Below are 23,244 nucleotides of genomic sequence, written 5' to 3' on the forward strand. Positions count from 1 at the left end.
CTGCTGAGTATGGAAGTGACTAAAATGCATGTGTATTACAAAGGCAAGACCGCAGCAACTATAATATGGAAGGATTTTTTTTTTCATCTTTTATTCAGGAACTCGAACTTCAAAACATGCCAATGTCCAAAGAGTGAATTATAATCTTATAAATCTTATAAAAAATGATTATTATAAAAAATCTTGCTTTGGTTATCCAGGTTATTTTAGATATGCCTCCACCTGGTATCAGATTTTGTTCTGATTTGTGTTCACCTGCATGTAAATCCACTGTTTAAACTGTCAAAAACTGTGTTTACTGTTACTTACTCAAGTATTAGCTTCTGTGTATCTGGTACATACCCACTGATTTGGCAGCAGGTTATAGAATTACAGTGACAGAGGAAGTCAAATAAATGCGCCATCAGTGTTTGTAAAGGTGGATTTCTACCATAATGCTGCATTACCTAGTGTGAACAGAGTCTTTGCATGTGTAAGTGGCTGCCTAACAAACAGCCTAAGGCCAGGGCTCAGAAACAGAACCACTGAATAGATGTGAGAATGGTTCATCGCCAACATGTCCCAATTTAACCACAGTGGTGGGTGAAGTGAAATTAAAAGGATTTTGGAAGTAATATCAAAACAGCAATGTGGTCAATATGGTCAAACATATTTTTACTTTACTTTGTTTACAGCCAAAATCGCAAAAAAAAAAGTAGCTCATTAAATTGTCAGCCATGTAGCTATTTCTAGTCTCCACAATTTGGACAAAAAAAAAAAAAAAATGTGAGTTTTAGGACTATATGAAACAATATTCTCATATTTTGAGACTACAATTCCCAGAGATTTCAGGGGGGGGCCCCACGGTCCACTGTGCTTCATCAGGTCTCATGAAGAGATCACCAGTGTGGCCCCTTTTTTTTTTTTTCATTTAATCTCATCTCCAGCTCCTCATCACCCCATGAGACTGCTGCTACGTCCAAGTTAAACCTACTTGACTTTTTTTTTTTTTTTTCCATCATGGCGGTGCAACCTGTGAGGCTGATTGGGCGAAAGATTGTCAAACACATGCGCTGTGTCTCAATTCACCCAGATGTTGCACTCAAAACGGTCAACTCTCACCCTAAATGGTCGCCATCTTGCCTACGTACCGGAAGCGCAGGGATCACCGTATTTTTTGGCAGGTAGGCGACGGCGTGGTCACCTGTTGCGACCATTTCCGGTGAGTACAACAACGGCAGTGTTTCACTTGGATATCAAGAAGATACGGAGTAACATAAATGGCAATTAGTTGCTATTTCTTTCCTTTCGGGTAAAAGATGCAAAACTTGAGCTGGAGGGTGCTGTAGGGCTGCACTGGCTGTGGAGCGTGCTTCTCTAAGGTTTGGGTCCTGGCCAGTTCCTTCACATGTTGTCAAAATACAACATTGATACGTTTTTGGAAAAATATGGAGGTTACTAAGAAGAATCAGAATGCCACATTGTTGGAGGAGAAGGTCGTTTGAACTAGTGCTGATTTCATGCAAACAACTTTATAAAGGCTGTATCATTGACTTACATCAATCAGCCCAAGTAGTAGGCTATTTGCAGTGGGGCCTGTTGTCACAATGTACCTCCTTGAGTGTTTCCACCCGCTTACTAGGAATTTACTAACTATGTCTTCGAATTAATTGTTGTCAAACTGAATGGTCTTTTGGAATAAAACTTTCCATATGTTGCTAGGGTAAGCAGCAATGTGCAAACAAGATGGGTTGCCAGCTTCCATTGTTCAGGCAGTTTGGTAGGATAAAAGTTTAATGAGGCATCATCTATCATCACTGACATCATTTACCTGTTGGAGCCCAGGAAATTAATGGATACTATTTTTGTTTGGCTAATGCAACTGGATATTAAAGAGCTAAATTTAGAATTAAGACTGTCTAGGATTTCTCCAGAGTAATGTACTGACTTAACAGCATAGTTGACATCTTCATTCTGTTTTAAGGCAACCTGGATTTAACATGTTCCTTTCATGTCTAAAGCCCAGTTTGATTGCTTTTGTTGAATTGGTACTTTAGTCAAATAAATCAGTATTCCTTAAGCAATATAAATTGCTGTAATTTGCATATTTTAATTTTACTGGTTTTGAAAGCAGTACATGCTCTGGGAGTTTTCCTCTAAGCTTTAGAATATGGGGATGTGATTGACATGATGCTGCCTTTGCTCTTAGGGCTTTTTAGGATCTTTAGTTTGAAGCCTTTTGTGGCACCAGAGGGAGCTGCATGAACTCCGGTGAATTTGGTTAAGTTAAAAAGAAGCAAGCCTACCAGACATCTTTGGCTTGTTCCTTATCTCTGCTTGAGGATAGCAGTATTCACATCGAATCTAGGCCCGCACTGTCTACAACTGATATCTGGCTCTTGATCTTTTGTTCTTTCTTTCTTTCTTGTAATTGTTCATTATGAGTCTAACAGCGTTACAGGAATGCAATGCCAAATCAATGGAGTACTTTTTTAATGGCCATCATTGACACTTGCAATTTTTTTTTAATTGACATCACTAACTACAATATTTACTGCTGTTCTGGAACTTTGTTCTATACTTAATTTCTCCAATGACTGGCTGAACCATGTACCAGGACTGATGTGCAAGGAAGCACAGCTTTTGCCGTTGATGCACATAAAAATAAAAAAAACTTGCTCTCTTCTGTAACTTTAAGATCAGTCTCATTAGCTTTCAATTCAGGAAGACCCTGTTTCACATCAATGTGCCTTTAAGTTCCTGGCAAGAAACAACAATTAATTTATCAGTTGATTAGTAGTTAGTTTTTAATTGGTTTCTTAGTCATTCTTTAGCGTTTGTGCATTTTGTTCATTGTAAAAAAGAATCTTTAATGTAAAGGTGATTATAAAAACTACTGTAAGACATTAGGAGCAGAGATATGAGAGGATGAAAGTTGTGAGCTGAAAGGCAGTTTGGTAATTTGGTTGCTGGACTTTGGGGTTGATCAGCGTCTGTAACAGAAAAGTGTAAGGACAGCGAGGGGGGCTACAAACCATCCTGCTGTATTTCACCACCTGCTGTGATTATCCCTGTGGAAATGGGTCTTCGGTTATAATGAAAACCAGTTTTCATTCTAATTTTCAGTTGTTGGTATCATTGGGCTGAAAAACGGCACAAGAACAGTTGGGCTCAGTTACTGACCCATCAATATAAGACACATGCATGACAGCACACAAGAAAATAGGACCGTTCTGCATCATTTTTATACCATCAGTTGTAATGCATTCTTCTGAACACTGGGTGGAGCAACAGGTTTCATGATGAAAATTAGTTGATTGGAAGTGCAGCAGTGCCATCTTGTGGCAAACCCCTCACTGTGCTTCCACGGTCAGTCCCCAAGCTCTTTCAATGACTTCACTCATCTTTATAGTGAACATTCATCATCTATTTTATACAACATACTCATGTAAGTACATATATTCTTGTCACTTTTAGGCCGCAAATTTACATGAAACAAAACGATTTACAGCTTTGCTTATATACATGTTTAAGAGGCTCATATTACTCAGCTGTGACTGATTTGTGTGGTAACTGGGAGAACAGGTGGAACTTGGCCTCCTCTTTGAGGAAATCTCCTTCTCCCGAGCAGATTTAACCACCTGTGGCTCTTATATTTTCCAGGAGAGAGTGAAGATGACACACAAATTCCCCACTTTGAGCTGTAAGCTGATAGTCTCTTCTGTTTGATTCTTCTTTCCCCCTGTCCGCAGAGAGGAAGTGTGTGTGCGGGAGGTGGGTCATGAGGTGTAAGAGATACACTGGGTGTTGTGTGTTTAGCTGTTACAAGAGACTCTGCTTTTACTTCTGTGTATTGCTCAAATGAATGGGTTGAGTGGGTTGTGTTGAAGAGAAATCTGGGAATTGGGATGAGGAACGTGACGGTTTAGTCAGTCTAATTTTAGTACATTTTCACTCATTGTGGAATGGGTGTTTTCAAAATTAGGATCATTTTAGTTTGAATGGTAGTTGAATTGTCATTTAGGGCAAATAAAAGACCGAACAAAAATGTTTTAACAGTTTAAGGAGAGCTTTGAGGGGATTGTATTTGAGGTTACGTTGCCACTCATGGCATGGAGGTTGCTGCCAGTGAAGAGGTTGAGCCTCAGCTGTTGTTATGAACTGAGGACCTGGGTGACTGGACAGCTGCAAGAGCCAAGAAAGCAAAAGTTATTACTGTGTGGAGCAGTTGTCCTGTCGTTGGCCACTGAGTGTTATCATAGCTGAAGGTGCAGAGCACACAGTGAAAGTGAGTGCAGAGAGCTGTGTCCTTTATGTCCCTTATGATATCACTCACATAAACCGTACAAACTGCAACGGAATAACATGATGAGAAAAACTTGCTCATTGCGATCAGATAGTTTGTGCAGCAAACAAGCAGCACCTTGTACCAATGCACACAGACAACTTCACTGAAATTAGATTTGTATTGCTAAACTAAATATATTAACTTTAAATATTTGATTAAACAAGCATGTGACATGCACGCACCTTCCCATCTTTTCAGATGCAATTTTGAGATATTACATGACTGCGGGTTGTATTTTGACAGTGACGCCAGAGATTAATTGTAGCCTGCAAATTTAGGGGAAACCCCCTTGACCTTCGTGCCAGAATGCAGCTTGTTTTGCGAGTCAAATCAGCTGCCCTGGAGATATTTCAGAGGAGAACTGGGGACAAAATGAGGGAGGTGGGGAAGGCAGTAGAGAGTTTAGGATGAAAAGCAAGTGATACCTCAGTCATGGCAGTGCCAACCTGCCTAGTGATGAGGGATGATGTCTGGAAAGTCCCTGCAGGGTAAAAACCTAAACACACTCTTTCTTTACCTTGGAGGAAATCAACATCACATTTTGATGATGATTTTTTTTTTTATATTCACTGTATTATTTTTTTCATCTTACAATGGGGAAGTCCTCAGGGCAGGGAGGGTGATTGGGCTTCAGGATGCAGAGGGAGTCTAGAATTATGGGCAATTGAAAGCTTTTCTGGACTGGGTTCAAAAATGCTGACGAAGCAAGACTAAACATCGCAAACCGCAGTTGAAAGATCGGCACATGTGCTGGCTCCCCCTCTGCTCCTGCCACCCCGGGATTAGGCCCCACCTGCGAGAGCAGCTACGTTTACATGTGTGCACGCAGGCAAATGTACACACACGAAACACACACATGCACTCCATAATTGGATAGAGGGAAGGAAAGCAAAGCTGAGAACGAGAGGTAAGTGTCAAGGATGATGGGAAAATGAGAAATATAAAAATTCCTGAGTGGCCACAACTGGCAGCATAAATAAAGTCAGCTAACCAGTTGTAGTGGGATCGGCAATGCATGTCTAAAAATCATTTGTCAGTTAGTCTCTATTTGGATATGCACCAAAACAATAACACACAATACATTCATTAATTTAGAAAAGGATTGTGTGGGTGGGGTTAATATTGCAAAATGGGTTTATGAAGGCATCCAACTAAATAAAGAAAGAAAACAGCAACTAAAATTAGATTTAATCACTGAATTGAGGAGAGGGTGGAGGGTGGTGTAGAGAGTTTGTTGGTCAACAAATACACTCATTCAAGTCTTTTTTTTTTTTTTTAATTCCTGCTTTTACATGTGCCACTAAGCCAATACAGAGAACCTGGTTCTGCCACGTCTCAACGCACTGCTGCAACTATTTGTTATTAGTTACATTCGTGTTTGACAAGTTGATATTTCAAACAGTGTTCAACATGTCAAAATAAGGGTTTTCTTTTTGGCATGCATCATTATAAACACTAGCTATTTTAACCACCACGCCGGCAGAAGTACCTAACCCAACTTGAATATTTAGAGTATCATGGATGAAATGTTCTGATAACAACCTTGATGTCTTTTTCGTACAGAACAATGCAGCTAGTGCCAGCGCTAGTGTAATCTAAAAACAAAAAAAAGAGCCGTCTCTCTCCCCATTCCAGTGATTTCCCCTGTTATTGTGTGGGTTTCTAACCTCCAGTAACCTTCACCTTTTAGCCAGCCCATCTGGGTTGCCCTGTGCCGTCTCCCTTCTTCCCCCCCTGTGGCATTTAGAGCGCTTCTTCTCAGGGATATCACACCACAAAGCAGGGAAAGGTCTGTTTTATTAAAAAGAGCCATCCTTCACAATCAATAATATAACTCCTGTGCACCCTTCTACCCTCTGTCCGATGCGGCCCGTAACTGAAATGCTGGCTACCTTGCTAGCTGAGTTTGTGTGCTCATGCATGTGTTTTTTTAGCTTTGTACAAAATCTTTGGTCTCTGTGATCCAACGAAGGAGAAGAGAGATAATGATAGCTTTTCTAACTCAATATAAGGAGTACAGTTAAACAGGACCTTGACCAAAGCACAAACTTAAAGGGACATGTTTCTACTCAGATCATTGGATTAGAGCAGAGAAATGGAGCTCTGTGTTCAGATGATTTCAGTCACCATGCCATGCACTAAAATAGAGTGTGAAATCCATTTCTGTGTCAACATATTCTCTGTTTGTTGGAGCTTGTTACCATTTCCCCTCCAGCCTCCTCCTCCTCCGTGAAACCGTAAAAACAGTTAGGCAGTAGCTGGGGCAGTCTAGCACCAGGCCCCCTGCCTGTAAAGGGTCAAAGTTCAAGCTCATTAGCTACAAACAGTGAATAGTTCGTCCTCCTGGCACAGGCGAGGGTTTACTACGTCACCCTTCCTGCATCCTGGCAGGGCCCAGCTCGGTCGTCTCTTTGTCCCTCTCTTCCATGTTTGACTCAGACCGTTAAAATTTGACACTGTCATTACTTCATAACCATGTGACATCACGGTTCTGTCATTATGACAAATTAGCAATTTTTTCTACTGAAGAGTGATGCAGCTAGCGGGATTGGGACATGTGACTGGAAGTGGGCTGTGCAGGACGACTTGGACAATGGGGGGAGGGGGCAGGTCCCTTTTTTTTAACTCTTGGCTGAAGAACACAGAAGAAACTTGTAAGGGAGACATTTATTTTTGGTCAGAGAAAATTTTATTGAGAGAATTTTATTTGAAAAACAAAATCATGATGCATCCAACATGTAATACATTTTTTGATTCTTCTTTTTTTTTTTTTAAGAATACACAACAAGAAAGCTGCTTAATGACTAGTCAAACAGGCAGACATTTGATCTCCGGTTTATGTTGATTTTGAACCCGAACCAGGGCGTGCATTTTTTGGGGTTCTGGCTGTGGGTGTCCTTACTGAGTGCGAGCATAATGCTTATTCCTGGCCTTCCTGAAAAGTCAACACAGTGCTGTCAAACATCATTGTTGTTTCTCTGTGAAACATCATGAATGTAATTGTCGCTGAGCACTGACTGTTGTCATGTTGATTCTCGACATGGGAGAAAATGATGGCGCAGAACCAAAGCAAACATTACCTAAAGGAATAAGGCAGTAGAGAAAGGAGGGTTGGAAACCACAGACTCCAGTCTTACTCCAGTCTTGTATTAGTGACCATTTAGTGGTCAAGACTGACAGTCCCAGGCACTAACTCCACCGCTGACCATTTACTTACAACAAGTCCTGCCTTCTATCACGCATCATTGACAACAGAGAGCACCAAGTTTGGAGTGGCACACTGGCAACAGGCTAGTATGACTGTAAAGATTGTGTAACCTATGCTTCATCTTTTACCCTCTAATATCTCGCCCTCAAACAGCAAAAACACTGATCTCATTTTCATTCATTCAAATCATCATCAGCCTCTCCTGGTCCAAATATAACTGGCTGCATTTGCATCGAGCAGCATTTGGCTGCTGCAGTCAAATCAATGCTCATCTCCAGCACAGCAGTGACAGTTATCAGACACTGTTCCAACGCCTTAAAGCCACAGTTCGGGGCCTATACGTTCCCTGCTGTGTCTCCTCATCTGTGAGAGCAAGCGACGGTCAGAGACCCAACGCTGGGTTGTAGGCGCCAGAGCGTTGTGCAGCGGGTGACCTCTGCAACCACGCTGAGGTTTTGCTGCTCCCGCCATAGCTCGCCTGTAATGAACTCAGCAGACCACTAAAAGGCTCCTCAGTCCCAGCCTCGCTGAGAACAGAGTCCCAGGAAAAGGGGGTCTAGCTGTAGCAAGAGAAGGGCAGAGGATGGTGGTGAAAGCCAGTGTCAAGTTTGCTTCTATTTGTATTTGTTGCGGTCTTGTTGCGATTTTCTGTTGACTGAATGCAGCTGATCAAGTTCTTGGGTTTGGTGTTGAGTCTAAAATAATAGTTTTTTGTTGTGTGAGAGGAAGCACGAGGTAAGAAGGTTCATATATCAGACGGAATCTGTTTGATGTTACTCATTAGTTTCTGGGAGGTGATAAACAACTGCTGTAACTCAGCACAGGCTTTATACTTATTCTTGCAGTTGTGTGAGTGCAGAATGAAAGTGGCTGGATGAAAAGATTTATTGCTGAATTCTCTAACACAACTTCAGCAACTGCAAAATAAGAAACCTGTTAGGAGATCATTGCTGTTGATACATTGTGCAGCTCATTTGAAAGCCAGAGTAGGGAGCAGGAGCACTTCACAGTGTCAGCACTGTGAAAAGGTGAGGGAGGGTTGTGTAAATTCCCCTTCAGCCACTTGCATTGTAGGTCCTCTGTGGTCCAAAAACACACACACACACACACACACACACACACACACACACACACACACACACACACACAACACACAACACACACAACACACCTCTCCTGCTGGCCCCATATTGTTTTATTCTTTGACAATAGATTCAGTTACATAATGAACCCCATCCATATCAAAGGCTGGATCAGGGATAGACTGGCGTGGCTCCAAGCCCCTCAGAACAGGCCAAAACCACATGGGAGAACAAACTCTTCCTTATTTTTCCCCCTCTCCCTCTACCCTGTTCTTTGTCATACCACAAAAGATATCAAGTGTGAGAGGATGGACATGTGTTGCTGATCATATGCGTATTAAACAAATATTGCAATGGTCACCTAATATGTTGCGGTGTTCTGTCCATTTTAGTGTGGCCCAGAAACCAGAGAAAGTGTGCATCGCATACATGGTTTTAAAATGCATTCCTCATGGCACTATGCTATAGAGGCCTGTGAGAACTGAGCCAGTGAGTATAGAAAATCCAACCGCAGGTTGTGGGGTATATATGCACCTCGAGGGTACATGGGTTTTGATGGGCTCCACTGTTATGTCTGAATCGCCATGTTGCGCTCTGCGACAAGATTTGGTGCTCCCACAGAGTGCACTCACACACGGCTTTGCCAACACTGAGCTACATTTAAAACTCTGGTCCTGCTGTCCCTGCTGCACTTTCTGCCAAACAGCTCCGCAAACAACAAGAGAAACGAGGGAGAGATTTTGATTTCTCCTTTTCCTTCTACCTGCGCCGTTCCAGCCCTCCAAACATTCCCTGTCTCTTTATCATATTCTGGCCACTTCTTGTCTCTCTTACATTCTCTCTTGTTTCTTTGTCTCTACCTCTGCTACCTCTGCATCAGTAGCATGAAAAATTTGTGGCAAATGTTCCTCCCACACTCCACATTCCAGGGTCTTACAGGATCCCACATGCTTGGTGGCTCAGTCTCTCTCTCCTCTGTCTCACTGGTGACAGAGGAGTGCAACTTGTGTGGGTGCTGGGGGCAGTGTAACAATGTGAGTGTGTGTCTGTGGGGGGACAGTAATATGCTAATTCATCATTCTTAATTACATCGGCCAGAAGAGAGATTCCCTCATATTCTCTCATCGGATTCTTAATGGCTTCTTATTTGCAATGACATTACATGCCGAACTAGAAAATTTCACATTCGATGAGGTCTAATTCTACATTTCTAAGAGGACGAAAATATGATGTTAACTGCTGTTAATCATTGAAAGTCTCCAGCCTGACTGAAAAACTAGGCGTTAAAGCTGCTCTATGATAAGTGAGGAGTCAGGAAATGTGAAGGGGAAAAAGGTTGAGATGAGAGAAGTTCAAGAAAAGATGGAGAAAGTACATGATGATGGAACAGTGCCACAGTTCAATAAAAGCAGAAAGCTGTGACAATGAAAACACAGCCATAGTTACTAATCAACAAGTCTTAAAGCTGTGGAAAGAAGATGAGCAGCTACGCCGCCACCCCATTCACAATTGAGATGTGCCAAGAAAAAGTGAAAAGGAGAGAACCAATGAAAAAAGAAAGTGAAAGACTGCGGACAACTGTTCAGAGAACAGAACATGACCAGATGTCAAATTGTTGCTGTGTTTTTTTGTTTGGTTTTTTTTTTTTATTTTCTTTATTTCTTTTCTCCCTTTTTTTTTTTTTTTTAATTTAGGAATTCTCCACCTGTGGTGACTGTTTGTCTTCAACACTATCACTATCGCCATTTTACAGTGTCTTGAATATATTATTTCAAGTAATATCAAACCCTTACTTTTGTACTTTTATGAGGATCAAAATGTGAATTTTAACAAATATGAAATGTATAATAAAATGCCAGAAAGTTTCAATAATAAGAAAAGTTGTAGAAGTAACCTGACACTCTGTGACTCTCCCTGGTGCAGTAATCCCTCCCCATCTGGCACGCCAAGCAGGTTGAAACAGACACTGAGAATTATTTGCAAATAGTTTTAGACTCAGGTCTGAATATCTTGTCAGTAAACAACCATAATCAGTCGCTCCACTGGGACAGATTTACTTCGATATTGATTTTTAAAAAATTTTAATTTCATGCCTGATTGAGGCACCGGATTTTAAATGTTATGATGACAAAGTTTTCACAAAGACTTATTTACTGATCCCTCCAGATTTTACCAAGAAATATTTCAATCCTTAAAGTATAAACAAACTGCAACTTTATGCACAGTTAAACTAAAACCGTTCTGGTTTGGATTTGTACCTCCACATACTTTTGAAAGAAGTTTGTTTTTGTCTTCAAACATCTTACTCTCCATTTAGCTAAACTGGTTGAAGTTAGCGTCAGGGTCCTCACGGGAACTGGGTGATGTAAGTATTGCTGGCCAATCGTAGGTGACCTTGGTGGAGCCAGCATCAATTTAATGGCGTTTTGAAAGCCGGAGTGTTGGCAGTCCGAATCCCTGCCTTCTTCTCTTGCGGGCCCATCCGTGAGGAACTGGGCAAGTCAATGTTGGTTCTGTCTGCCACCCTGTTTTGCTTGGCATGGCCATGCCAGCAAACACAGGAGACACCAATAATAAAGTCAGGCTGCTTTATTTAGTGAGAAGAAGAGGGAGACAAGGCAAAATAAGCCTCAGGAAGTCATTTACTGGGGCGGAGCGGCTAACATTTAGTTGAATGTGTTTACTTTGGAAGCTGCATGAGATACTGTAGCAAACAAGAGAGTAAGGCAGCTTTTTCTTTTCTTTTTTTTTTTTTTTTTTTTTTTTTAAAGAATCTATGCCATTTTGATTTGACTTGTTCTGTGCATTGCTGATTTTTCAGATAGAAACCTCATAGTCACAATTTTATCTGCACACACTCAAGTGATGGAAATTTCACAGAAAAATAAGCCAAATTGTTGTAGTTTAAAATAAACTTAATGTGTCAGCAGATTGTGTGACTGTGAATGAAAGAATAGGTTTCAGTTGTGACCAGAGCAATATAAAGGTTAAAAAATGCACAACAGTCAAACTCCATTTGTTTTATTGTTTCTTGACTATAATATTCTATTCCAAATTTGAAGATAAAAGGTGAATTTATCTTACAATTAAGAATAGAACAGCCATTGATGATTCTACACTCACTGCATGGAGGATGAAGACTCGGTGCATCAAAGTGGGTTCAGGCTGGGCAGATTCAGTGACAGGCAATAACCATGCTTTATGTCCACTTCATTTCCCTTGCAAATCAGCCTTGCATTCTCAGAGTTTTCACAGTTCCCAGCTCCCTCTTTTTCCCCCGAAACATGCCCTGAGTCAGCCAGGCTCATTAGACAGGATGAGACTATTACCAGGCGAGTTATCCCACTCCTAACAAAGGGATGTGGTCAGGTGGTGGACGCACCAGTTTCACTGGGTTCATCATTCCTGCCCCCCCCCCATGTCCTCCGGGTCCAAGACCGCGACTCTCTCTTCGTGCAGTAACGCTCTTCCCTCCGTCAACGGTAAATGTGACAGCTGGAATGCAGCACAGTCTCAGTGCATCAGAATTATTGTATTGAAATTATATTTCATTGTCATTTCCAGTTTGTGCACATGTGAGTGTGGAGTGAGAGGGTTTGTGTGAGTGTGTGAGCATCCACAGCGTTTTTGTGCAACTACAGTTGCACCTGATTTGAGTACATGCTCATAAATGAACCAGTTTTCTCAGACAAAGTTGCAACTGCGGTGTAAAAATGTTCCTTCCTTGCTTCGTTCATTCATTCTTTCATTCCTTCATTCAGTATAATGTGCTGATGTAACTCGCAGTGAAGTCCCCCATTCCAGTTCAGTTTTTAGCTATTTACAGTAGGGCTTTCAGGAGGCCCAATCAGAAACTGTGGACAAGTTCCAGGGAAACAGGACCCAAGCACCCTGAAGAGCCTTTTTGCCTCACTTTTATTCACTCCTGTTCTTTCTCAAGAGTTCCTCCTGAAAGTATTTGGCAAACACTGGTGAAAAAAAAAAAGACTTTGAGAGAAGAAAAACAACAAGTCGTTCTTGAGCCACCCACACCCCATCTGCTGTGGTATTATCTTCTTTTATTATCTACAGATTATGTGCACTGATATGATTTCTACAGTTTGGTCTGGTGGTCATTGTGGTGGTTGTTCTTGTTGTTTTTTGTTTGTGGAGCGTTGTGATATGAGACAGCGAGGGAGGGGGGGGAAATCCTCCCCCATGTGCATCTAATCGTCCATTCAGGACCCTCTTAATGGCTTGTCAGTTCCCCTTGCCCTTCCATTTTCTGTCCAATTAATTCCTTTCTAGCTCTCCGGATAAAGGGACACAATGGGGCCCCTCCACAGCATAATGAATCATTAAAATTCAGCAGCGCGGCCCTGGCACTTGGCTTCTCCCTGGGCTGGTTAGGGACGGCTGCTTGGCATGCATGCCAGGGCCAACTTGAGCATTCTACCCACTGGACCAGAGGAGATATGATCTCCCCTCATTCCTCTCTTTTCATTCATGTGGCAAAAAAAAAAAAAAAATCTGAACTTTACTTTTTTGGTAGATATGTAGCCACAAAGGTCAGAAAGTTCGGAGAGAAGAATCAGAAATGGAGATGAGCTGTTTAATGCAACATCTTGTAAATTTGTTTTGGACACATGTATATTTCTCTGAAGAGATGCGTAAAAGCTCTACAGCAAACAAATTTAACAAGTATCTCGCAAAACTCGATAGACTTTCACATTCATGATTTGAGCAGCATCCGATCAAATTTAGGTTTAATTATCGTCACTTTGGAAAACTGTTTGGAGGGATGAGAGCTGACAATATTTCCTGTAGCAGCTGTAGCTCACAGTACAGATGTTGGACAAGGAGGCTGATATAAACAGCTGGTATCCAGCGCAGAGGCACACCCATAAACACTGCTCACTTCTATTCAGTTAATTCTGTTTATTATTTGACAAATTATTTCCAAATATATTCAAGGAAAAAAATGAAAACATCAAAACTAAATGTGGTTGCAAATAAGAAAGACAAAGACAAATATCAAGAAAAAGTATCTTTTTATTTTTAAAAAATGGCCAGCGAATGGGTTAGCTGTGTATGTGTGAATGAAACTCTAGTTAATAGAACAACAATAATTTTCACAGCCTTTCTCAAAATTATACACCAGAATAATATACAAAACACAGTTCTGTGGACAAAACCTGGAGCCTGTGGCTCTGTACGTTTCTCATACAGCATCTCACAGAACGTTACAATCCGAGGCTGTGAGGAATGATGTCAAATTAAGGATACAATCAGGAGCGGGTTAACTGTAGTTTCGGGTGTGGATTACTGATTGTGTGCTGCCTGAAGTTTGTTAATAATTCAATTTCATATTGAAATACTGACAATAAGCATTAGAAGGCACAGAAAAAAAAATGTCTTGCGTGAGACGGAAAGCAGTGAGTTGGCACGTAATGGTTGATGAGATGAATCTGGGCATATACTCACACACTGAATTTCCTCTTTAAACCCTAAATACTCAGATGAAGGTCAAAGATGATTTCCAGTAAAAGAGATGTTTTAAGTATCATTGCTGCGTATTATGTCATGGGATATGTATTTCATGTCCAAGGAAATGGCTCTCGCATACAGATGCACTTTATCTCCCTGACACACACAAAAGATGCATGTACGTACACATATCCCTGTGTTGTCCATCCACATATACAGAAGGTCCAGCTGACATGTCACTCAGAGTGTGTGGTGTTATTTTACCCCATTTCCTTTAACCCTAGATCATGACTAATCGCAATTCGCCAAGCATAGCTTTCAGACACCTGTTCTGTCCTGTGCGAGTCTGTTGGTCCTGCTGTTTTCTTGCAATTGGGAATGGAGACAGGAAAGTGTGGAAATTGGACAGGAAATTGGTCTTCAACGGAATGATATGAAATGCACTTGTACTGTCCTTCACTTCATTTACCTTGATTTCAAGAAAAGCCAAACAGTACTGTAAATAACCAAACCCACATTACATGTGTTTATCTATGTAAGAACAAAAAAAAAAGGAAAACCAATAATGCATGAACATAAATACATATAAGACTTTTATGCCAAAATGACACTATGAGATTCATATGAGCCATTTAGTTAAGACTGATCCACTAATGCAAATGGCCAAATATGCTGCGATATAGCTCTGGCCATTCATGTAAATTTTACTGCAGATTCACATAATTGGTCCTGTGTACATTCTCCAAAGTATCTGCTTCTCCATCTGCTTCACAACAAACCCGGGCCAAAGCGTTTCTCTCCTACACAACTCAGTGGCAGGCCTTTGCTTTACCTCAAGTGTGCACACACGTGCAACCTTTAACTGGAAAGACGAGGGGAGGGGTGTACAGGATGTAGGCGTAGGTGACATGTCCTCATGGAGGAGTTTGGCTCACCAACAACACAATTTGTCTTTGTAAAAAGTCTAAGTGTGTTTTCATCGCAACAATATAACTTTGTATAAAATCAGCAGGCACTTTTTCTTTTGTTTGTTTCATGTTCAAATGGTCACAGGTAACCTACTATCCCCTACACACACTTCTCCTGCGCCTTGCGTCCTTCATTAGTAGTGCATCAATCTGAATGAGTCTCTGGTACGAACTGACTGTTTTTTGTCCCCTTAAGGTCGAGACAGCGTGGTGTAGACGGGCTGGTCCCAGCTGGAGGCGGTGGGGCTGTGGGCAGGAGCCATGGACAGACTGTTAAGGATTGGGCTGCTGTAGGGCCGCCTGGATGAGTGGAAGTAAGGGTACTGGTAGAGGCTAGAAGGGTAGCCAGAGTAAGGGTTGTAATAATTGGAGCTCTGGAGGTCAGTATAGTCACACTGGGAGCTGGAGAACGAGGCTGCAGCTGAGGCAGCTGATGTGGCCGAAGTGACACAGGCCTGGCTACTGTAGGAGCCGTAATCGGAGTGCGAGGGTGACCCGTGGGAGTGCTCGCTGTAGTGGCTGGGGCTCAGTTGCTCTGTTTTAATATGGAGCCGGTGCTGGCCCACCTCGCTGGCAGAGGAGGAGGAGGAGGACATGGTGCTCTTGCGACTCCACGCTGAACCATTGGCACCTGCGTGGCCGTATGAGGAAGTGTAAGAGCCGCCGGGTGCTGGAGCCTGCCCGTGGCTATGGTCTGAGGGCAGGGTGGAGGAGCCTGAGGCATGGCCGTTGAGTGGGAGGTACTGGTCAAACTCATGCACATCAAAGGTCTCCATGTTGCTGATGACATCAGTGCTGAGCTCAGAGATGTCTACATTGCTGAAGTCGATGTTTTGCCTGCTGCTGTCAACAAGACGACGGCCTTCATGTTTCAGATCCTGCTTCACCCCGTGGTGCAGGTCTGTTTTGGGAGTAGTGGGTGGTGTAGGGGGACCATGGGGCTGCCCTGAAGAGAAAATACCAAAAAAAAAAAAAAAAAAAAAAAAAAAAGCGGGTGTTCATTACTCCAAACCCAAAACATATAAAGTTAATTTCAACAATTTCAACAACTTACAGTAGCCAAAACATTATTTGATACATTATTTCTGGTATTAAATGCGACAACATACCTGCATGTTCAGGGTGGTGGTGCCCATCAGTCATCCCTGCCAGTCCTCCCATCCCTGGTTCAGCTTTATACATGTGATGTGCCAGTTCTGCTCCTGAGTCTGAGTCGCTCTGGCCTGGTTTCACATTCTTCCGTCGCCGAGGCTGGTACTTGTAGTCTGGATGATCTTTCTTGTGCTGAACCCGAAGCCTCTCTGCTTCATCTACAAACGGCCTCTTTTCACTCTCTGAGAGCAAACTGTTGTGAAAAGGAATAAAATATCAAATGTTATTCAGTGAAACTGATCATAAATAAAAATGAAATTGTTAACTGGCCCAAGTTACTTGAGAACTTTTTATTTATTATCAAGTTGTCAGGAAAAAAATGACAATTTTCCTTTCTTGATTTCTTCTTCTAAATCATTTTTGCTGCATTCAAAGCCAAAACTTCCTGAAATTTAGTGAGTTTTATATTTTATGTCACTGCCACAGCTGTTAAGGTGAAATTATAGTTTATCACATGTATACTGTCTCAGTTAATAATTTGGATTTACCCAATCTTCCCCTGCATTTCTCTTTCTAATAAATGAAATGCTTCCTTACCGCCATAGTTTGCCCAGCGTCTTGCTCAGTTCGGCGTTGTGCAGGTGTGGATACTGATCCGCCAGCTTTCTGCGGGCCGCCTGCGCCCAAACCATGAACGCGTTCATGGGTCTTTTGACATGGGGTTTACTCTTCAGGGATCCGTTCCCTCTTACGGGCATGGGCACCAAGGACCAGTCGTATCCCTTGAGCACCTGAGAAACGGCGTCCCGTATGCAAGCGGGGAACCGGTCGTCATCCTCGGAGTCGAGTTTTTTGCCCAAACCGGTAAGCATTGATCCTTGGCCGTCGGATCCCGTCGGTGAGGACGGAGCGTCGGAGTCGGATTCGTCCTGGGACATGGAGCTGTTTGTGCCTGATGGACTGCAGGGCTGGTCGCTGACACACTTGTCATGCTCCTCTGTCATTTTTAACATTATTTATTCAGTCCCGCGGGGATGAAAATCCGAAAACAAGCTGTAATCGTCAATTTGAAAAAAAAAACAACACCACAAAAGTCAAACTTTACCACTGAATTCAAGCGCGCAGCAAAGTGCCCAGTGCGCTTTTTACGCACGGCGCGCCACAGTAAATTCCTTTAACAATTTCAGTCAATACGAGTCCGTTGTTTTCCTTCTGCTTCCCTGTTTGTTTGTCTTCGTTTGTCTTGTTTTCCAAGGCTGTCATGGGAGGTGCGGTCGTGAAAGTTGTGGTCCACAATGTGAGCTGAGGAGCTACACGTTACAGCAACTTGAGTTGGAGTTTTAAAATCGTCACTCCACCTTCCGCCTGGGATTGGCTGGAACAAATCAGCACTTTCCCCCCATTGGTTCATATGTTAACGTGGGCTTTAATATTATAATGATTTTCGTCTTCTTCTTTCTACATTAGTGACACAGTTCTGTTTTTATTAAAGTTATGCACGTTGTCTGACAAACATATATTCTGCCACAATTTTCTTATAATGTTAGGAAATGTAATGAGTTCAGAAATTACAAATAAAAAATAAAAAAAAAGACAAACACTGGAGGTGTTGTTATTTTTCTGTTATTAGTGCATATAAATGTAAACATCTCCAGTCTCCAAATGTAAAAATCCCATTTAGTAATATGATTACTAGGATATGGCCTTTCAGTGTCTGTGCAGTGTGGCATACTTTCCTCTGCATATGCAGGTTTTTACTTCATTAAAAATATATAGGACAGAATGATGTAACATAATGAGGGTATTTCATAGTCAAAGAATAGTCAAGACGTCATGATTATGATTAATGTCAAAAGAAGATTTTATTTTTAGAATATACACAAAAACAGATGTGATTATTTCTTACTGAGATGAAGACTGAGGTTTAATATCTGACGCTCGAAAGTCAACTTAAACAAACGACGGCCATCGGATGTGGCATGTGGAGAGTAACACAAAGGTTGATATTCAGGTTTTTATTCTCTTAGATAACAGACAATAGCGTGAAGTATTCAGTCTCCAAAAACTGCGGCGTTCTTTCTTTCTTTCTTCTTTGGTTTAGGCCTGAAATGACAAATGTGTTATTAACAAACTACATGAAGCAGGAATGAAAATGTGTAATTTTCACAGAGACAGGGTGATTGTGACTTACAACAATCATGTAACAGTGTTTTAGTTCAATGTGTGATCCTAAGCTCTCCGTGGCTGCCTATATTTTCATCTTTCCTCTGTGTGTGTGAGAGAGAATTTCTGTGAAGAACTGAATTTGAATCTAAACAAATGATCATAACTGCGAAACTCAGAGTCTCACTCCTGAACTGACTCCTGACAAAAAAAAAAAAAGAAAGTTGTGTTTGCTTTGATATGAAAAGCCTCCAAAATCACAGGACTATGTGTGAGCTCAAATACAGATTTTGATAAATGTTCCAAATTTAGAAGAGGAAGTTAATTCATCCTGGCAGGCTGTGTGTGATCCATAAGTCACTTCTCCCCACCAGAGAAGCAGGCTTTTTTATGACACTGAAGATATAAAGAGCAGAGGAGATAAGAGGGTAGATTGAATCACTGCCTTTGTTAATGGTGTCTTTGTGTTCATGTATTGTGGGATGATTTTTATCACCGGCCTCCCCATGAAAAGACAAGGTATGTTTGTGCTGGACGGCAGTTTGGTTTGCTCGATGCACACTGCAGGTGGCTGAGGGAAGAAGAGAGTTTGTAATGTGGAAATAATAGAGACTGTGGGTTGGCACAAAGAGAACAGAATTTTCTGCAGAAAGAGGTAATGGTTTGCACAGTAAGGTAAGATGTTTGCATGTTTTCTCTTTGATTTACACTAGACAGAAGAAGACAGAGGGCTTGAATTTGAATGAAACTAGGTTTTATTTATTGTAAAACGACTGTGTCCGTCTCTTGTTATAATGCAACACAAAATAAGGTGTTGCTTTTAAATTTGAATCATTTCGAAAGTATGAAATGAAAGCGCTCACATGGTCAATCCCGTCTTCCCTCCTAGCAGCTTAGCAGCTGCTGTCAAAGCGCTCGGTTGGGTCAAGTTCAGTGCGTGTGTGTGTGTGTGTGTGTGTGTGTGTGTGAGAGTGTGTGTGTGTGTGGACAGACAGGACAGCGGAGAGTTGTCAAACTTGAATGAGTCTGGCTTCATTCTCGTCCCACTCCACACACATGGAAAAGTATTTACCATGTGTGTGTTGACAATATATAAGTCTCAGATGTGTGGAATTGTAGATCTTTTTGTCAGCGTCCAAGCATGTGCAATCTTATCGTATTACATTTTATTTACTTCAACAAACCTAAACATTTTGAAACTGAGATAGTTGACTTTTACGTAGATGTATTAGACGTCTACCTCATTTGTTTTCAGGGCAATAACTACATCCACCTGTTGCTTGTCCTGACATAAGGCCAGTGTTAGTCTTGATAATAAACTAGAGAGCGAGTAAAAACCATTCATTTTCCAATTTGCTTTAACACATGAGACATAATTCCTGTCACTTGCGCATAAATTAAACTCATTTCCAGATCCTGTTAATATTCCCCTTTGGATTTGCAATTAAATCTTTCTTTGTTTGTGTCACATGTAATGCTGGAAATCCCTGCGCTCAATCACTAATGAAAATGAATCAACTGTTCCTGGCCCAAATCCTGCTCTCCCCCACCAAATTTCATGGAAATCCTTTCGTCAGGGTTGAGGTATCCCGCCGACAGACAGGCAGACAAACAACCGAATCAATACTAATGAAAGCAGTGTGTCATAGTTCAAAACATGCTTCATTCGTTTACTATTTATTGGGAAATCTCCTCTCAGGTAGAGTGGCACTGCATGAGTCCAACATGAGTGACGGCTGTTGTCAAGTCCTGTGAGACAGTCTTGGTTTCAGGGTAGAGAGAAGGAGACGGACTTAAAAAGACCCCAGCCTTCCCTCTTCATGCCTCCCTGTATTGTGGCGAGGAACTCTGGCCAGAGTTTGTGGGCTCTGGGCTCTTGATTAGAAAAGGAAGGAGCAGCAGAGGAGAGGTAACCGCGCATGAACCTTAAGTGTCCCAAAGAATGAAGGAAGGTTTTAATTTTCCTATTTTTGCAAGATGTATCTCAAAGGAAAGAAAAGATTAAAGATTTTCAGATTTTCTCTTTTTTCAGGGCCTTAGCAGAGCATGTTAGCCCTTTTTCTCCTGGGCCCTAGTCACTTCTACCCCACAAGTAAATTATACTCTCTGGCCCTTAATGTGCATACAAAATTAAATTACACAGTCACCCACAGGAATCTAGCCCCCTTTGGTCTCCGCTTCTGTGTTTTAACACACTTAGGCACATTTCTTCACTCTGGCCAAGTTATTAAATAGCAGTTACATTGGCATAAATTGTCACAGCCTTGTACAGTATAGATAAGAGTTTTAGATGTGTCAGAATGATGCAAACCTGATGAGAAGAGTTTTTAAAGGTCATCAAGTTCATAAAAACACCTAAGTTGTATACATATGTTGTGCATCCACCAAAATATTGCATGTAAACCATATATTTAATATTTAAATCCGCATTTTGGTGCATTGTGTACAAATTCTGCACCACAAGAATCCTGATAGAATTTATATAAATTTTTCCACATGAGGAACAACTGTGGTAACCTTTGTCTATAGTCACCACAGTGCTCTAACCCAAACAGCGGGCCTTCATTCTGCTAAATAATGTCACTGATTGCATACTGAGTCAGTGTAAACTTGGTGAACTGTGCAGACTGGCATGCCCTCCCTCTCACCCAGACAATCCCAACCACTGCCCTAACCACATGTGGAACAAGCTCCTGGGCTGCTAACAAGCCGTATTTCACCCCCGCACCACATCAACCAGACCACTTCTATCTTTGGTTTCACACACGCAGAAAGAAGGTAATTAGTGCAAAATTTACAGTTGCAGGAAATGCAACTGGAAGGGAAGGATTCAGGTTACAGTTACTGTAGGATATGAATTAAAAAGCCTCACTATGAAAATCATGCCTGGATTCAAAAAATGTATTTTACAGTTCCAGTTATAGGGTCTGGTATTGTAACATCTCTAGGTTAAAAGTTTCAGAGGGTTTTCCAGTCAGGTTCACACGCACATTAAAGTGAACTCAGTGATGGATGTACATATTCCACCTCTCTGTTCCATCTCCACTCATCCCACCCGCTCTGGAACATGGACGGTGGATGTTTTCCATTTTGGTCTGTGGCCAAATGTATTTTCCAGGTTGTCTACTTAGTGAGGTCGAGGACCCGGGGATGTTTGACTCTACTGGTTCTAATCACAGTCCAACCCCCATGACAGCTGCTGCGTGTTAGGACCTCCCATTGACCCCTGACCCCGCGCTATCCTAAATTCATTCTATTAAAACACTATAATGAGGGGTTTACTGGACCAATTGCAGGTTATATTTAAACCTATTAGTAGACGCAGAGAGGTGGAGGGGAGGGGTTGCACGGTGAGGAGGGAAGGAAAGGAGTTTTGAATAGATTGAAGGGGGAGTGTTTGAAACTGAAGGAAACAATTAGCCCAGAACGTCTCAGGGTGTGTTTGGCCTTCAGCCACACTCCTTCTTAATGCCAGGAGTATAAAAAGAGCTCAAGTGTTCCCACATTATTTGCTGTGTTTTCTCCCTGACACATAAATGTTTTGCGAGGCAGTGGTTTTGCTTGTGATAGTTCTGTATGTCCGTACGAATTAGGCATTATAGACAGGGAGGTGTTGGAAGCTGTTGTAGTAGCAGGTCGGGTAGGATTATGCCAAGTCAGGTCCTCATTGGCTTTTCTGTAAATCTCTGATTCACACAGAGAATAGGTATCTTGGTTGCATAGTGACTTCCATGAGTCCACTCACAAGAACACTTTATATGTACAGTTGTGTAGTGCATAATGAAGTTTCTTTTTGAAAGTTTCCCAGAGGCAAAGCTCAGGGTTGATTATTGGAAAGCAGATCAACGAACTTCCACTTAATCGCCCATGTGCAATGGAAGTGTCCATCTCTGGTTACTTTCCTCTCATATGACAGCATTAATGCTAAGATGTTTAGCAGGGACGACACTTCCCATACTGTGTCTTCTCCCAGAGCTGTCCCAAGAGGAGTGTGGATGTATGTGGGTTCTTTTTTTTTTTACACTTTCTGATCTGCAGGCCTTTCTTTCTGTCTTTCTTCCCTCTCATCTTCACAGCATATGTTCCGAATAAAACTTGCGGTGTGCTCAGTCTTCCACATTGTCTTACTTTTTTGATCCTTGATTCTCATAAATCATCTCCCTAATTTGCCTGTGAATTAGATGGTGTGGGACATGTAGACATTTAGGACAGGGCTCAGGGGCGGCGAGAGAGCAGAGAGCCCACCCCTTGACTTTACGGGAAATGGGAGGCTGCTCCACAAAGGCAAGACTATTTAGAGGTCTACTCTAGCTGTGTTGTTGTGTTGACTTTTGCGCTAAGATAACTGTGGCGCATTATTTTTATTTACTGACAATTAAAACAAGAATAAAACGCCATTTGCACTGTTTCATTTCCCTCTTCATGAGCACAGGCACTGTGAGAGGTGCATGCATACGTTCACACACAGCGTGCAGCAAGTCAGAGCGGTGCACACAGACCAGCACAGCATAAAACCTAAATCTCCTGTGTACAATTCATATATTACAGGATAATTTATAAGCTATTAAAATGATTATTGGTGAAGTGGATCAAATTCTCCAATTAGACTTTCGGTTTACCAGCCAAGACTTTCAATGTTTATGAGCAGCACTTAGTCTGTCTGTCTCCAGCCTGTCTGTAACCTCTATAGAAACACTACACTGAAAAACACATCAGCACACCTGCTGCTAACCGCATGAAGAGGCTGAGTGTGTTGTGATCATCTGAATGCATGTTGTAATATTTTATATGACGTTACCACTCTGAAATTATTTCCATGGGTTGATGTGGGTTAATGTACTACATAACTGAAAACGGGTTAGTGCTTAAGCGTTTGATCAAAGGTTATTCCTCCCACAGGATCGTTGTAATAAAATATTGCATCAGTTTTGTATATAT

At 41.7% G+C, this 23,244-nt stretch overlaps 2 protein-coding genes across 5 annotated transcripts in view; one reads left to right on the forward strand and one right to left on the reverse strand.

Annotated features, from left to right (window-relative positions):
- The first annotated feature begins 903 nt into the window (after positions 1–903).
- Positions 904–23,244, forward strand: part of LOC139616655 (ras-related protein Rab-26-like) — a 117,170-nt gene continuing 94,829 nt past the window's right edge. For 3 of the 4 annotated variants that reach the window (XM_071473609.1, XM_071473611.1, XM_071473610.1), the window contains exon 1: positions 904–1,201. The gene's annotated coding sequence lies outside the window, so the exon portion shown is untranslated. Of the gene's footprint in view, positions 1,202–18,946; positions 18,962–23,244 lie in introns of those variants that run through there. The other variant, XM_071473612.1, reaches the window with a different exon arrangement.
- Positions 13,629–17,459, reverse strand: LOC139616559 (transcription factor Sox-8). The gene is made up of 3 exons (XM_071473602.1): positions 16,741–17,459; positions 16,161–16,396; positions 13,629–15,997 (listed from the first exon to the last, which is right to left on the reverse strand). Exons 1-3 carry the CDS (start codon positions 17,154–17,156, stop codon positions 15,243–15,245), a joined length of 1,407 nt encoding a protein of 468 aa, XP_071329703.1. The 5' UTR covers positions 17,157–17,459; the 3' UTR covers positions 13,629–15,242.

This window comes from Trachinotus anak, unplaced genomic scaffold (assembly GCF_046630095.1).
Source record: "Trachinotus anak isolate AG129_WGS33_773 ecotype Australia unplaced genomic scaffold, CSIRO_AGI_Tana_v1 ptg000003l, whole genome shotgun sequence".
NCBI lineage: Eukaryota > Metazoa > Chordata > Actinopteri > Carangiformes > Carangidae > Trachinotus > Trachinotus anak.